At 43.2% G+C, this 17,640-nt stretch overlaps 1 protein-coding gene across 3 annotated transcripts in view; it reads left to right on the top strand.

Moving 5' to 3' along the window:
* The window catches only part of SNX30 (sorting nexin family member 30), a 101,778-nt gene that overhangs the window by 38,094 nt on the left and 46,044 nt on the right, over positions 1-17,640 (top strand). For 2 of the 3 annotated variants that reach the window (XM_057720285.1, XM_057720284.1), the window contains exon 2: positions 10,709-10,900. In XM_057720285.1, the coding sequence (XP_057576268.1) occupies positions 10,709-10,900 (192 nt within the window). Of the gene's footprint in view, positions 1-10,545; positions 10,564-10,708; positions 10,901-17,640 lie in introns of those variants that run through there. The other variant, XM_057720286.1, reaches the window with a different exon arrangement.

The raw sequence follows: 17,640 nt of genomic DNA, 5'->3' as shown, positions 1-17,640 counted from the left end.
AGAGAAGATGCTAACCTAGAAACCACAGACTGCTGGGCCTTGGGAACTTGGAAATACTTGTGCAAGCAATCTTGGAGGTTTTGGAGAATACTGGAGATGGGATTCTGGGGCAGGAGCTGGAAGGGAGGAAGATTGAACTTCTACTGATAAGCAAGTAGGGTCCTAGGACTTAGGACATATGGTTAAGATGCATTTTGAATGGAAAAAAAATAAATAAATCCTTACATCTTAAAATTCCATATTGTTTACTCACTATTTCCTACCTAGACTTTAAAAATTACATAGACATTTTAATAATTAGCTGTATTAGCCTTGCCATGGTAATAAATGACTCCAGAAATAGAAAGGTTTGCAGCGAACGTTAATTTCTAGGTCGAGTTATGTGTCAATTGCTATGGCTCTTTTCCACAAGTCTCCCCTCCTGAAGGTACAGCCATGTTTGGGACGTGCTAGTTTCAGGGCAGAGGAGAGAGAACATGAGAGCTGATGGAAACATGCAGTGGCTCTTAAAGTGTCTGCTCCCACCTGGTGTAGGTCACATTCGTTCATGTGCCATTGTAGCCAACAGTCACTGGAGTGGGGATGTGCCCTCCTGTGCAGTCACTTGGCGATAGAGAGCACGTTTAATCCTCTTAAAGGTACAGAGTTAATAATGGCAAACAATACTGCAGTCCACCGTATGGTTTGTGTCCTCTCCTTTTGTCACTGAACCTTATATAGTAAATACCTCCCATCAGTTTAAATTTGTCATTTTTCAAATATTTTAAATACATTTTCTTCCTATTATGTGTATTACAATTTTAGATTAATTTTGGAAGAAACCAGCCTCTTGCCAGGAAGCGATGTGGTAGATCACTGTGCATTTCTTCTTGAGTGATTGCAGCACACGGAGCTCTGTTGTACACCATTGCACTAGCTCAAGTCTCCAGAACGATTTGAATAATGGGGTCATGTTAGATATCAGTCTTGTTTCTGAATGTAGTAGACACGCCTCCAGTGTTTCTTATTACTTCCTGCTTAAAAAATATGTTATTGAGATCTAATTCACATACCCTGAAATTCACCATTTTAAACTATATTTACGGTTGAGTGGTTTTTAGGATACTCACAGCATTGTGCAACCATTGTTAACATCTAATTCCAGATTATTTGGTCACCCGAGAAAGGAACCTCATAGTTGTTAAGTGTTCACTCCCATTTCCCCTTCCCTCCAGCCCCTGGCAACCGAAAGTCTGCTTTCTATCTCTGTGGCTTTGCCTGTCTGGAGTCTTCATATAAATGGAATTATGTATGTGGCCTTTCATGTCTGGCTTCTTTCACTTAGAGCAGTGTTTTCAAGGTTCATTGCTGATGTTTTCTGATGTATACTCTTTAACATATTTAGGAATCTGCCTTTTATTTCTTAATTATACTTAGAGATTTTAATGGAGTGGCTGATATTTACCAATGAATGATACCAACAAACATTTTGGTAGTCGTGGACATAATTATATCCCACAAGGATTCTGTGATCAGTTAATGTAATAAATTGCATTGATAAATTTCTTAATGTTAAATCATTTTTGATTTCTTGGAGTATGTTTGACTCAATCCTGGTATATTATTTTTCTTTCTTTTTAAAAAAATTCTCCTAATGTACCATCTGCTGTTACTTTACCAACGAAGTTTACACTTACATCTAATTTCCCTTTTTGTCTTACTATTTTGATATCAGATATAGGAAAACTTATAAAATGATTTGAAAGATTTTTCATTTCTTAATGTGTCTTACAGTGTTGGAGTAAAGCAGGACTTGCTCCTCGAGGTTCGTTAGAGCTCAGCTGTAAAGCCATTGGGGCTTAGCTCACCTTTCAGGGAAAGTTCTCTGACAACAGTTCTGAGGTTATTTATTTGTTTAGGTTTTCTACCTCAGTTTAATTTCAGTTTGGCCATACATTTTCCTGCAAAGCTATCTAACCCGTAGAGACTTCCAGGTTTATTAGCATAGCCATTCATAGCACAGCCTTATAATTTGTAATCATACACAGAGGTAAGATTTAAATAGTTACTGCCTGTTCATTTCCCCCCTCCCTCTTTCTATGTTGATCCGGCTTCCTAAGCTTTACTTTGTCTAATTCATCCTTTAAAAGAATTAAATTTTGGTTTTGTTTATAACTTTTTTCTATTTTCAGTTTATACTTTGATTTTTCTATTCCCTCTTCCAGTTTCTTTTGACTTTTTTTATTTAGAAATGGAAGCACAAAGTAGATGTGCACTAAAGTGTAGAGTTTCAGAGGATAAATCTTTTTTTTTGAAAAAAAATTTTTTAATAAATTTATTTATTTTTATTGGCTGCGGTGGGTCTTTATTGCTGCCCGCAGGCTTTCTCTAGTTGAGATGAGTGGGATCTACTCTTCCTGGTGGTGCATGGGCTTCTCATTGCGGTGACTTCTCTTGTTGCGGAGCACAGGCCCTAGGCCCGAGGGCTTCAGTAGTTGCGGCACATGGGCTCAGTAGTTGCGGCACATGGGCTCAGTAGTTGTGGTGCGTGGGCTTAGTCGCTCCGTGGCATGTGGGATCTTCCCGGGCCAGGGATCGAACTGTGTCCCCAGCATTGGTAGGTGGGTTCTTAACCACTGTGCCACCAGGGAAGTCCCTAGGGGATAAATCCTTTCAAATGTATATATTTATCTGCTCTTAAGGACTGTGCTACTTTCCTCGTGTTTTGGTTTTCTTGGGTCTGAATGATGGGTCAATATAGGCTGGTATATTTTTTGGTTTTCTTGTGTCTGATGAGGTAATACAGGCCTGCTATTTGCCTCTCACCAGAGCAAGTGAATTATCGGATCCCCTGTTTCTACTTGACGTTACAGTTGTCTTCTCGGATCTTAGGCTGAGTTGAGTAATCAGTTGACAAATCAGTTGAGTGCTCTCTCCATGGGAAAAGGAATCAGAAGAAAGAAAGCCAGGGTCAGGGACAGTCAGTCAAGAAGACTTGGCCTGGTTCTTCTCTGTTCCAGTGAAGCCTGGCTTCCTTCTTGTTTTAGGTGCTCTCCCCATCTTGGTAGGGTCCAGCCTTTTCAACATTTGCGGTCTTGCCTCCTTTGTGCTTGGTGGACCCAGGAGGGCAGCTGACTTCACAAAGGGGTGAACAGGTACCTTCCTGTTCCTCTGACCTTTTTTTTTGCATCTCTACCCCTCCTGGCGAGATGAAGCCCTGGGGGCAGGGCACCCTCTGCTGGTGGTCCTCACGTGGTGCATCTGCCTGTGCTGACATCCCCTCGCTCACAGCAGGCAGGCACTCTGGGGTCCTCCTCTGCCCCACTGCGGGTCCTTCCACACCCTCGTCCCTTCAGGTGATTGCAAGTTCAACTTAGAGTGTCTGTGAGGGTTTGGGCCATTTCTACTGCTTAGGTAACTTTGATAACCCTGAGTAACCTCAGTGACAGGGGTTAAGGGTACCTCTCCCTCTTAGTTCTTTTCTCAGTTGCATCCCAGTCATGCCCAGCAGGAAGTCTTCGGAAGTTTTAGCATTTGGATGACACCCCTTCCTGGTTTCTAATCTGGTATGATGCCAGTCACTGTGGGTGTCCCCCCCGCCCCCCTGCTGCGCCTTCTCTCCCGTTCTCTAGGTGGCTATCATCTGGAAGGTGGAAAGAGGGAGCAACCAAAGGCGTATGCTTATTAATTCGCTGTGTTTATCTAAAAGTCTAGGTTTATAATTTTTCAGTGAGGATGTAACATTCTTATTAATGTAAACGATCATTTCCTGGTTAGTGCACCTTTGGAGATTTTCCAGGGTTCACTCTGTGTTCTTTGCTCTGTTATGAATGTCTTTGAACAGAACAGTTTTGAGATTTTCCCTTTGAATTTATTGTCCGAAGTTGGCCCAAATTTAACTGTACAGCAAAGTAAGTCGAGTGTTCTGTTCAGTTTGTGTAGGGCACATTCATTCTTCAGAATCTCCTGTGTGCCTGGCAGGAGGGAGGTCCGTTAAGACAAGTCAGGTACAGTCTGTGCATTCAAGAGGCTTCATTCTCCTGTAACTGTCAGGATGCTTTGAGAGGCTTTGGCCGGCTCTTCTGAAACGAGATCATTGTGTTGCCCACATTCCTCTAATAGCAATAAAAAAAGAAATTAGAGTGTTATAGCGTGACTTGTTTTCTATTAAGTCCATACTGGCTCCTGACATATACCACTTTCTTTTTATAAACCCTGTGTTTAATGTAGTATAGAATTTTGCTGGTGACTTACTCTAACTTAATAATCTAACTTGTGGCTGGCTGACCACGATGGTGGATCTTATAGCTGAAATTCTTTGAATGAGGGGAGTTTCCAAAGTGACCTAGTTATGCATTTCTCTTCCAAGGTAAAAAAGGGTGGTGGGGGGAAGAAATTCCCTTATAACTGAAACTGCATAGTAAGAATTGATACTTTGGAGCAACAAGGAGTTTTCATTTATTTATCAACTATGTAGTTGTAACTCTCACAAAGACTACTGTGGATATATCTATTGCTACAGTGAAATCATTAAGAAAGATATGGTTTAGTCACCGACTATGATTCTAGGTGCAATTTTAATTTTCAGCAGCATTTATGTCTACTGTGAACCCAGCCCTATAGTGTAAGGGCATGCAGGAATGCTTGCAGACAAGCTGACTTTTTGTGTGTGTGTGTGTGTGAGTATTTTAAGAGTGATATATCACCTACCATGTTCCAGACACGGTTCCAGTTGCTCCATATGCTAACTCAGTCCCATCATACCCATTTTATAAATGAGGAAACTGGGGCAGAGAGAGATTAGGGAATTTGCTTAAGTCACGCTGCTAGTAAATAGTGGAACCTGGGTTCAAAACAGGGCAGTCCAGCCAGGTTAGCCTCAGTTTCATTGTCATTCAGCAGGCATTTATTGAGTACCTTATATTGGCAAGAGATTGAGTTGGGTCCTTTCCAAAACTCATTCATCCATCAGATACTTACTGAGTGCCTGCTATGTGCCAGAGGCTAGAGGGGTGAACAAGCTACAGTCTCTGCTCTTGTGGACTTTACGCCCTGGTGGGGGGTCAGACATATAAGCAGTCCGTTCATATATAATACACTTTCAGACGGTGGTTAAGTCCTACGACGAAAATAAAGCCAGGGAAGGGACTGGAGAGTTATGGAGGGGTGCAGGGTATTTTTAGATTTTTGTGGGCTGAGAACACCTCTCTGAGTAGGTGTCATTTGAGCAGAAACCTGTTGAGGAGAAGAGCCAGCCCGGTGGCCGTTGGAGGGGAGAGCAGTGTTCCAGGGAGAGTGAGCCGCACGTGGGAAGGCCCTGAGGTCAGGACAGGCCGGGGCCAGAGCGTGCAGAGCAGGGCGAGCTGGGGTGGGCGGGGAGGATGTCTGCGCGGTGGTCCGAGATGGTGATCAGATCATGGTGGCCCTTGTGGGTTATGGGAGGGAGCCTGTGTTTTATTCTGAATGTGATTGGATGGATGTCTTGGAGAGTTTTGAGCGGGGGTGGAGGTGGGGGTGACATATGTTGATTGACATTTTTTAGAGAGCACTCCGGCTGCAGGAAGGAGGACTGCCTGTAGGACAACGACCGTGAAACAGGAGGCTTTTGTGTTCAACCGAGGGATTCTCTCACTTCTCAGGTTCCATAGTTCGTGTTAGCTGTACAGGTGCTGCTTTCCCACGATCCCTGCTCTAGAACCCCAGTCTCAGTGGAGCAAACTGACTGCGGGAGGATTCTGAGCGCAGAGGAGCCTGGGTCACGCTCCCCTTTCCTCCTAAGATTTTCCTGCATTCCCTCCATGTTTGTTTCTTTTAGGGACCTTATCTTGAGGTGAGTTATCTGGGAAATAACTTGTATTCAGACCCTACGGGAAAATGTTAGCATTCTTTGACCGGCTTTAAACACAGAAACTTCGTGTTACCCGAAAGGATTAATGGCCAGAGGATGGAGACGAGGGACAGTGTCGGGTTGAGAAACACCACGCCGAGGGGATTCAGCTTGATAACACCCTTGAACTAGGAACCGGAAACCTGGGCTCCACTCAGCAGAACGATGACTGGCTTCGTGGCGTTGACGTGGTTCTTAACCGTTTCGAGTCCGCTTCCTCGTCGGTAGAGACGGCACCCGTCTGCTGACCTCTGTCCGCTCACCTCACAGGGTTAACGTAGGGAGGAGTGAAATAAGAATGTGGAAGCCCTGTGTACAGATGTGCCGTGGAAATGGGAGATGGTAGCATCCCTTTCTAGGAAATTCCAGGCCCCTGAAGCGCGTTAGCTATTGATATATGCTCAGATAACAGTCTGGGAAACACCATGTAGTAAGGGTGCAGGTGTTTCCCAGGTCGTGCAGTCCTAAAGGAAAGAATCTGCTGTGTGAGAAGGTCTGGTATACTCTGTCCTCCCCAGTCGCCACTAACTGGTTTAGGAACTAGTTAAGTTCCCACTGTCTGGCCAAGACTTCTTAGACCTTTTTGTGGGCTGTTCCTGGAGGGGTATTGGCTGAGGTCCCCAGAGCAAAGGTTAGGGAGGTTGGCCTGGAGTCACTGGGAGACCTGCAAACGGACAGATAATTACACACACACACACACACATGAACAAGGCGCAGTTACAGTTGTTGGGGATACACAGTGCTTGTGGATAAGTTATATGTGTAAATAAATGATTAGAGCTGTGAAACTTGCTTCAGTGGAAGTATCTTCAAGATATTGAGAAGTCAGTGACTAATTCTGCCAGGGGGTGGATCCAGGGAGGATTCCAGGAGGAGGGGGCATTTGAGCAAATTCCTGTGAGATCCTTGGAGCCCTCCACATAAAGAAGAGGGGTGTGTGCTCTGTAAGCAACGATGAGGAATGTGAAACAGCGTAGTGGGTTCCAGGATCAGTTCAGGACAGACTGTGGAAAATTGCTGTCTGAGTGGATGTTGGCTTATCTGACTAAAGGTTTTGAATTCTTTCTTCTTTGTGTGTGTGTGTACAATGTTTAACCATTGGTGATGGAGCCCTTCTGCGGCCCAGTGAGCTAGTGTTAAAATGTAAGGGCAGGCCCCTCAGTAGTTAGCATGGTGCATTGCCTGAGGTCAGTGTTTAAATATTTACTGAAATGATGAAGAAATGATGTTTGTCTCAGAGCTCCAGAGAAGATGTCCCCTTGCCGATCCCTAGACCCTAGCGTGTGGACACCGCACGCCCTGTGACGTCAGTGTGCCGAGGAGGCAGATGGCCAGATGCTGCTGGAGCTAGGCTCTGTGGTCCACATGGAAAGCAGCTGTTGAGGGGCTTGTCTTCCACACTGACAAGGCCCTGGGCTGAGGAGACGTGGAGGGGTGGGGTCCACTGCCATGAGTACCTTCTGTTAAATGGTACCCTGCCAGTAATTACAGAAGTATTTTTGATATTGCATAAGTTAGGATGTGATTAAGTATCTGTGGTCAGGGAGACAAAGGAAGGTGCCTTTTTTGTTTACTTTGCATCACCCATTGAGTTGGGCGATATTGCCCTTGACCCCAGGCCATGCTCCCCTCTGTCTTGTTGCAGACCCTCTTCCCAGATGTGCCGTGTCCAGCTGGAGCTCTTGGATGTCACTGCTAGCTTGACTTCCCATTTCTTGTAAGTTCTTTTCTCTGGGGGCTAAGTCATAGCCAGCCTGCAAACAAGAAGAGATCATTCTGGGGAAAGCACCTCTCCACCCAACCTTGGTCAGAAATGTTTTCTGCATTCCTGACCAAGGACCTTTGCTTAGTATTGTGTCACTTTCTTGCCATATTCCTTAGTCTTTGGCATCTAATGATTCCATGGTGACGTTCAGAGCTTTTCACATCTACTGCTAGACACGGCTTTGTTCTCTCTCTCTCTCTTTTTTTTGTGGCTGTTTTGGGTCTTTGTTGCTACGCTTAGGCTCTCTCTAGTTGTGGCGGTCAGGGGCTGCTTTTTGTTGAGGTGCACGGGCTTCTCATTGTGGTGGCTTCTCTTGTTGCAGAGCACAAGCTCTAGGCTCGTGGGCTGCAGTAGGTGTGGCACCTGAGCTCAGTAGTTGTGGCACTCAGGCCCTAGGGTGTACAGGCTTCAGTAGTTGTGGCGCGCGGGCTCAGTTGCTCCACAGCATGCGGGATCCTCCCAGACCAGGGATCGAACTCGTGTTCCCTGCATTGGCAGGCGGATTCTGAACCACTGTGCCACCAGGGAAGTCCCTGTTCTCTTGGCAAATCTTAAAACCAGAAAAGGTAACTGGAAGACTGCATCTTTTTTGGATATTGTAGGGACATAACTGATTCAAGTGGCTTCTTACTGAGGCCTAAGAATAAAGAGGTCCAGAAATTTTTAATCTTTCCTTCTCTTTCTTTTCTGGTATTCGTTCCCCCCTCCCCTTTTAAACTTTTTATTTTGGAAATTTTAAACAAATACGAAAGAGGAGAGAATTTATAATGAACCTGCAGGTACCAGCTTCAACAGTGGTCACCTTTGGGGCATCTTGTATCGTCTATATCCCAACTATCCGACCTTAATTATTTTGAAGCAAATACCATACATCCTATCATTTCATCTGTGCGTACTTTAGTTACGTGTTACTAAAAGATGAAGACTTTATAAAATCATCATACTTCATTGTATGCTAACTCACATATACGGAATCTAAAAATGGTACTGATGAACTCAGTGACAAGAACAAGGATGCAGATGCAGAGAATGGACTGGAGAACTCGAGGTTTGGGGGGGCGGGGGGTGAAGGGGAAGCTGAGACGAAGTGAGAAAGTAGCACAGACATATATATAGTACCAACTGTAAAATAGATAGCCAGTGGGAAGTTGTTGTATAACAAAGGGAGTCCAACTCGAGGATGGAAGATGCCTTAGAGGATTGGGACGGGGAGGGTTGGGGGGGACTCGAGGGAGGGTGGGGGAGGAGTCGAGGGAGGGAGGGAATATGGGGATATGTGTATAAAAATAGATGATTGAACTTGGTTCACCCCCCAAAAAATAATAAATTAAAAAAAAACACTAAAAAAAAATCATCATACTTCCATTATCACACCTAATAATTCCTTCATGTCATCAAATAATTGATCAATATTCAGATTTTCCTGAATATCTCTAAATCTTTTAACCCCATGTTTTAATCAGGACCCATTGCAGTTGTTGATATATCTCTTAAGTTTTTTTACATTTATAGGTGCTCTTTTCATCTCTCTCTTTTTTTTTAATTTGTTTATTTTTTTTGGCTGCGTCGGGTATTAGTTGCGGGACTCCAGATCTTCGTTGAGGCATGCAGGATCCTTCGTTGCGGCACTCAGGCTTCTCTCTAGTTGTGGTCTGTTTTTTTTTCTCTCTCTGGTTGTGGCACGTGGGCTCTCTCGTTGGGGCACTCGAGCTCAGTAGTTGTGGCACTAGGGCTTAGTTGCCTGGTGGGATGTGGGTTCTTAGTTCCCCGGCCAGGGATTGAACCCATGTCCTCTGCATTGGAAGGTGGATTCTTTACCACTGGACCACCAGGGCAGTCCCTCTATCTCTCTTCTTTCCTTGCAGTTTATTTATTGAAGAAACTGAGTCTTTGGTTCTCTTTAGTTTCACATGGTGTAGATTCTGCTGATTGCATCCTTGTAGTAGTATTCATTTAACATGTTCCTTACTCCTCTGTATTTCCTAAAAATTGGTGTTGTGTCTAGAGATTTGTTTAGGATTTAGATTCAATTTCCTGGCCAGCATACTTCATAGCTGGTGATGTGAACTTATTCCAGGAGGCACATAATGTTTAGTTGTCTCTTTGTGACGGTTAAGTTTTTTTTTTGGGGGGGGGGGGGCAGGGGAGGCAGACAAAAATAAACTTTCATTTTTGACTATTAATATAAATCTAATTTTATCTTCAATGTGCTTTAATCTGTGATTATATACACAATGCCAGGTATTTTATATATGTGTCTTATTTGACCCTTACATGAATTTTCCTTAAATGAGTTACAATCTCTTGTTTAGATCCCATATATATACATGTTGTTTGAATTGTTTAAGTGGTGTGTATTAGTCAGTGTGTACAAGGTTATGCTGCAATAACAAACAACCACAAAGCTCTTTGGCTTATAGTAAAGAAGGCTTATTCCTCATTTGTGTGTCTGCTCTGAGTTATCTTTGACTTTACTCTACACATTGTCTTCATTCTGGGATCCAGACTGAAGAATATGCCCCTTTTGGGGATTATGATTTGTTCTATCCTTGTGGCAGAGCAAAAGAAAAAGATGCAAAACCTAGCAATGATCCCTAAAACTTCTGCAATAAACTTCACCCGTTAATACCTAACTGGCATATGTGATGGTTAAGTTTTTAAATATGTTAGGTATTTAAGAGTGTTCCAGCCCCTTAATGTTTACCTGGGCCCAAGTGGCGAGCTTGAGAAAGCAGGGAAAAGAGACAGTGTGGTGTGCTCAGGGGTTCGTTCTTTGTCAAAGTCTGATGATGTTGGTGGTTGTTATGTTCTCTGTCCCTGAACTGTTGGTTCCTGCAGCGCTTGCTGGCAGATGAATCGACAGGATTTGGTGTAGAAAATTGCCTGTTGTGCGTTTCTCTTGGTTATAAAAGACTCGTTCACTTAAGAAATGGTAAGTAAGGAGAGAATCAGATTCTTTGAAAGTTATTTTTGTATTTGGAGGTGTTTCTTGGTTTGGCTAAACCAGCCACTTTGGCTGGTATTCTCCAGGTGTGTGTTTTCAGCTAATATGGAAGGTGATTCTTTTCTTCTTTCAGGATCTCATTTTGCCCAACGGCGGTACTCCAGCAGGCACTGCAAGTCCGGCGTCTTCATCTTCCCTTCTCAACAGACTTCAACTTGATGATGACATTGATGGTGAGACCAGAGACCTCTTTGTCACGGTTGATGATCCCAAGAAGCATGTCTGTACAATGGAGACCTACATCACCTACAGGATCACCACCAAAGTAGGTCCCTTTGTTATCTTCTGCCCGTGTGGAATGTCGTAGAGAATTGGAGTCTTGCTGCCATGATTCCTGCCTTTGCTTTTTCGCTCCATTTATACAACTCTGTTCATCTTTATGACAACTGTGGGTATAGCTTTTTGGGAGAGTGGTTATATTCATACTTAAGAGGATTATATGTAAGTTTAAAAAAAATCTTAAAATGAAGGAGAAATTGTGACGTCTTTTTTTAAATTAATTAATTGGCTGCATTGGGTCTTCGTTGCCGCACACGAGCTTTCTCTAGTTGCAGTGGACAGGGGCTGCTCTTCATTGTGGTGCACAGGTTCCTCATTGCAGTGGCTTTTCTTGTTGCAGAGCATGGGCTCTAGGCGCACGGGCTTCAGTAGTTGTGACACATGGGCTCAGTAGTTGAGGCGCATGGGCTTAACTGCTCCGAGGCACGTGGGATCTTCCTGGAGCAAGGATGGAGCCCGTGTCCCTGGCATTGGCAGGCAGATTCTTAGCCACTGTGCCAGCAGGGAAGTCCGTGACTACAGTCTCTCAAATGAAACAATCCCTATACTTTCACTTTTCTATCGTGATACTGTTTAACATGTTAATATTTCATTACTCTTGAAATTTATGAATCATTGTCTCAATGATCACGGCTCTGTGATGAGACTGTGATTATAAGCTGGTGTAATTAGACTTGATGTCAGGGAAAGAAGCAGTAAGAGAAGGATGGGAACTAGTATTTATTGACTTTCTGCCACGTGCCGTTATATCACTGCCTTGTCTTTTCCACACCTGGCTCACATTTGAAAATATGTACATGTGCACACGCGTGTGCGCTCACACAGTCTGCCCCTGTCCCTTTTGGCACTGGTAATATTTCTCAGCATCGCTAGGTACTTAGATGTGTATTATAGCCCAGAGGTCCCAGGTGGATATATATATTCCCGTGCATCATTTCTAGTTACTTATTTTTCCCCCCCTAGGGTCAGCTTATTTTTTTACCCTGTAGTCAGTGAAGTGCAAAACCTCGTTTTCTTGAATTTGTGCTCTAAACAGCCGAATGACAAGGTGACCACCTCTCTGGCACAGCGGTGCCCGCCTGTCTTGATGTTTCCCCACCCCCGCTTGTCCTCCACCCCGCAGTTTCCCTCCCCTTCAGTGGATTGTCAGGCTGGGGCGGTGCTGCAGCTCACCACTCTCTCCTCTGCCACCTCCCTGTCCTTCTTTCCCCTTTCTTCTTTGTGCGCTTATTTCTATCTCTTTTCTTGGGGTTGTTTGATTTCCTCTAAGTCAGATAATATCTTAGGGTAATCTTTTCCAAGTACCAATCCCACATTTTCACTTGGCTTTGAGGACAACACCTCAAGGGTAAACTTGTTGCAGGATTAAGTTTTACTTCTTACTGTGAATTCCACTTCTGATCTCAAACCAGAGTCCGATTCTTTTCCTGTTTCAAATAGCGACACCAAGTTTAATACCTTGGCGATGCATCTGGAGCCTTCTTTCTGAGTGTTGTATTAAAGGATGGGTAGAGATGCGTGGGGATGAGAGAGAGGACAGATGGGAATACAGGGTCCCAAACACCTGATCTTGTCCCAGGACCCTCACTCCTGCTGAGGTTCTCGAGCAAAGTTAGTGGTCAGAGGACGAGGTTGTACAAATACTTACTTTATTACTTTGAGCTTTGACTCCCAGGCCTAATTCAGATTCCTGATGACAAAAGCTGGACAAAGTACAGAGCTGCTTTTGGCTGAGCTAAAATGAGCCTAGAGCCAAGAGCCAATGCAGGGAAAGGGTCCCCCCCCACCATCCCACCTTGGTCTAAGTCGTGGGTACCTTTTCTCTCCAGTGGTGGAGACAGGCCTTTTCAGGGCTGGCAGATCCTGGCTGTTTTCTCTGCAGCTTCTAGAAAATAACATCATAATAATAGTGAATAATTGAGCATTTACCACATGCTATACTTTTTTTTTTTTGCAGTAGAAACCCTTTAAATTTTATTTTATAGAAGTAATATGTGCTGATTGTAGAGAAATCAGAAAACTCAAGCTAAAACAATAAAAGAACACATAAGCTCACCAGCTAGAAATCATCATTTATAATTCTCTGAACTATTTGTCTCTATTCATTCACAAAAATGAGTATTTTGCATGCTGCCAATTCACTTAGTATGTTGCAAATGTCTTTCTCTGCTAGTAAATGCCTGTGAGCACACTTTTATGCCATCATTTCTGAGACCGCAGTAGTGTTCCGCTGTGTGGATGAGCTGTCATTTATTCTGTGCTCAGTGCTTTAAATGTGTCATCAGTTAATCCTCACACTCAGTGAAGCAGGTACTGGTAGTTTCTTACTTTTGCAAATGAGGAAACTAAGGTATTAAGCAATATTAAGAAAATTGCTCAAAGACATGCAGCTAATCCATGTTAGGACTTGAACCCAGATCTGTTTTGTGCTGTGCTTTCAAAAGACATGATTTTCAAGAAGGGTCCCCCCAACCCCTAGCACTGTGGCCTCTACCATGGCCTGACTGTTGAAATTGATGGTGGTGTGCAGGTAGACTGGAGGCTGGGGAAACAGAGGGGAGCCTTCAGCTCCCTTTAGAAGCCATCCTCCTCTTGTCTTTTAACCCATTTAGATAGTCATCACCAAGGCTTGTGCCCCAGTTCCTCTTTTCCGGTATCTCAGTGGTCAGTGGAGGCCTAACTGCTGCTGAGGTCAAGCTATATGTAAGGATTACAAAGTGAATGTTGGATTTAATGGCGAGAAGATTGTTGATGACTATGGTGAGAGCAGTTTCATTGGGGTGATGTTAGGATGAGTGGGAAGTGAGAAAGAAAAGACATGGTGAGTGTTGGTAGTTTGGCAATGAAAGTGCCAAAGAACAGTAGCTGGAAGGGGGGTTGTGGCTTTGAGGCGGAGAGGCATTTTGTTTGTTTTTTAAGGGTGAAAGAGACTTAAATGCCATGTGGCCAGTGTAGAGAAGGAGACACTGGGTTGAAGATTGGAGAGTAGGATGGAAGCCTCTGAGAAGGTGGGAGGAGAGTGTCCCCGCAGAAGTGGAGGGAGGGAGTGGCCTCTGATGAGGGAGGTGTACTTTTTCCATTGTTTCTGGAGGAAGAAGGGGAGTGTTTTTTTTTGTTTGGTTTGGTTTGGTTTGTTTTGGCGGGGAGGGGGCAGGAAATTGAGGGGTTCTTTGCTTATATCTGCAGTTTTCTCTATGAATAGATGATGAGGTCTTTATGAAGAGTGAAGGGGGAGGTTTTGAAGTTGGGCTTAGAAGCTTTCAAAACTTCTACAGACTTTGCATTAACTCATGGAAAATGGGGAAGTGAGTTGACTAAGGAAGTATCAAGAGATTGCTTGGCAGCGTTGAGGGTCCACTTGTAGAATTTACTGTTTCAGTCAGTGTGTTTCCCTGATTTTGTTTTTGCTGCAGACCGTGCCTAAGTCTAGAAAAGCAGGCAGCCAGTGGTTGCATTTTCGCCAGAGTTGTGTGAATACCAGTGCGGAAGGGGCATTAGGGTATCGGCTAGTCAGAGGTTGGAGTGATGGATCGCGGAATTGATGCTGAGTAAGGAAGAAAGTAAAGACAGGAGTGGGTGGATTGTCAGGAGCTGTGGGTCCTGGGAAATGGAAGAGTGTGAAATATAGGAGGTGCTGGTTAGAGAAGCAGATGTCTGAACTCCTGCGTGATGACAGAGTCTGGGGAGAGGCCATGGGAGCGGAGTGAGGTGGTGTTGGCTTAGAGGTGGGTGCTGTGTGTGGGAACCACCTGGGTCCGGAGGGCACCCAGATTATGAATCCTGAGAACCAGGTGCCCTCAGGGGAATCAGGAGAAAGGCCTGAGCTGTCAAGCAGATGACAGGTGTGAGGAGGGGTAGAGATGTTTATATCCCAACAACCATGAGCCTCAAAAGGCCTTCCTGGGGCTGTGGAGGAGCTGCGGGAGGGCTGGTGTGGAGTGGGCAGGATGTCCACAGCAGCTCTCGGTCTTGGTCTTAGAGGTTTGTGAAATGTAAGAAAACCAGCAGCTTTCCACTTGATGGGACAGGAAGGGGCTGTATTTGCAGGGGAGAGCCGGCTTTCAGAATTTTGAGCAAGTTGAGGAACTACAGGACTTTCTTACTTATGGGACGGGTGTTCCGGAGAGCTGGGTGGGAAGATCTGAGGAGGAAGAGATAAATGGAAGCTCATGTAAGAAGAAGGAGGCCAGAGACCTTTTCAGGCATCACTGTCGGGTGCTCTTAGAGCTGCGGGGCTTTGAAACAGAATGGGATTAGCCAGCCAGTATTTGATAAGGGAAAAGGTTCTTTTGGGGGGCAAGGGGGTTACTCAGACGTCTTCGGATCCAGCTGTGGCCTGGATGGATGGCATTTCTGACAAAGACAAAATCTCTCTAGAGTGAGTTGACTGTGTATTTTGGATTAAATGAAAATTCTTGGGAAGGGCTTCAGGCCACAGTGACTGGGCCGGTCAGCTCCTAGGGAATAAAGAGGAGTTCTTCTGTGGGAGGGTGAGGCCCAGGGGACTGAGTGTGCTCCTGGGTGATTGATTTCACTGTGGGTCTGTGCTGGGTCTTCCAAAGTGTTACACTTCACAGAATTTGGCAGAGATGCCAAGAGATGACCAAGGAGATATGCATAGGGTGCAGTGGTGAAATGAATATTCTTCACTACAGCTTTTGTGCGCAGTTGCCTATTTGTAGATCTGACTTTAGGTGTGCACGCATGCCCTTGTGAACGTTGTGCGACATTCTAGAGTGTGGGACACAGTAAGGAAGGACACAGAACAAAACTGTAAAGTGGTCGCCTCTGATTATGGAATTGTGGGTGTGCAACTTTCTTTTTTATTTTTTTGTTTACCACAAATACTAGAAAATAGAGATAAACACTTAATAGTACTTTATTTTTCTTTCTAAGTCAGACCCTGAATTTCACAGAGGGAAATTTCACTAGAGACTCATAGTTGGTGATTTATTGGCCTTCATATTTTATGAGCACTATATGTGTTATAACGGACTAGATTTCTCTCCAGAAATTCACAGTAATGTCTGTGGCCCAGTTTTAACAAGTGTGCAGAATTCCAAGGTGAGTGCATTTTGCTAGCCTCATTCCTGGCTCAACTTTTTTTTCTCTGTCCTTGTTTTTCCTTTCTCTTGCTCACCTACTTCTAATTTATGTCACTTGATCGTATTCCACATATCACTCTGTCTTTTCTAGAACAAGTGGTGGTAAAAATAAGTAAAATAAATATTGGATCAGAGAGTGTGCACATCCTTCTGTTTCATGGTGATTATTTTTTTACATTATTGCTTTCCAAAGTGTCAAGGACAGGGGATTATTAAATCCCCTGTCCTTAAAGGAGCTGTTTTAAAAAATGAGCCGTTTTTTTGTGGGACTGTAAGTATTGTATGAGAATGTTAGAAAGTTTGGAAATAAAAGTTGAGTGTAAAGGAGACAGTGGTCATTATCAGCTCTAGATTTTTCTTCTGACTTTTTGTGTCCAAAATTTTAACACCAGTGAAATCATAATATATGTATAATTAATTTTGTATCCTGCTATTTTTTCTTGAAACTATATTGAAGCCTTTTTCATTAAAAATGTCTTATAGACATGATTACTGATAACCATAGAATAAATATACCATAATTTCCTTGACTGCTTTTTATTGTTGGACATTTAGGTTGCTTTGAATTTGTCATTTTCAATAATATTGCAGTGAACATCATTACACAGGTATCTTTGCCACAGTTTAAAAATTATTTCCTAATGACAGATTCCTAGAAGTAACATAGCAATTATACACACATACAAACACACGCGTGCGTGTGCGTGCCGTAAATAAAGGCGATAATTCAGGTGAATATTTTCAAAAGCTTACAGTGAGGACAGACTTCTTATCAATGAGGCTAAAGGTAACAACCATAAAGGGGAAAAAATGGATGAATTTGAGCATATAATAATTTTAAAACCCTTTATAATAAAAGCCACTTGGCAATTGTAATAGGTAAATGGCTATAAAGAGCTCTCACAAGTGGAAAAGACTAGACTCACAAATATAAAAAAAGACTTCTCACAAAAGAAGAAAAAATATACAGCCAACAAACACTTGAAAGGATTTTCAGCCACAGCTGTCATTAAGGAAACAAAACAAAGACGACATATTTTTCAGTTATAATTCCATCAAAGATAACCAGTATTGAGAATATATGCTAAGAATATAAATCAGTCTATATCTGGAAACAGTTTGTTGATTAAAGATATGTATACTCGTTCATCTTTCATGTATATTCTTTCATAATTTCAAGAGAATTACCGTTGATGTTTCCTGTAGTATGGTTTATTGATTGAAAAATTGGAAAAAACCTAAATGGGAATTTGGTTTATTATGGAATACCCACATGCATTAAAGATGATTATGTGGATCTGCACTTACTGACACAGAAAGATGTCCAAGGTATATTAAAGCGATATAGAAAATAGGAGTACCTGTGCATAGAAGAAACGTGGAAAGATATAAACCATAATATTAATTGCATTTTTCTCTGTTTAGAGGGATTATGGCTGATCTTTTATTTTTTTATTTCTATAATTTTCCTGAAGTTTTAAAATAAACGTGTCTGACCTAAATAAATAGAAGGGAGAAAAAAAAAAAACAGTTGCCCAAAAGTAAAATTGGTTACAGCAGAAACAAAACTTGTGTTTTAATCATACATACTGCTTTTTGTAGTTGCCAAAGATTGATTTCA

The sequence above is a fragment of the Hippopotamus amphibius genome, chromosome 2, assembly GCF_030028045.1.
Source record: "Hippopotamus amphibius kiboko isolate mHipAmp2 chromosome 2, mHipAmp2.hap2, whole genome shotgun sequence".
In the NCBI taxonomy this organism is placed as follows: Eukaryota; Metazoa; Chordata; class Mammalia; order Artiodactyla; family Hippopotamidae; genus Hippopotamus; species Hippopotamus amphibius.
The sequence above is the reverse complement of the archived record's forward strand: the minus strand, read 5'-3'. Positions and strand labels throughout refer to the sequence as shown.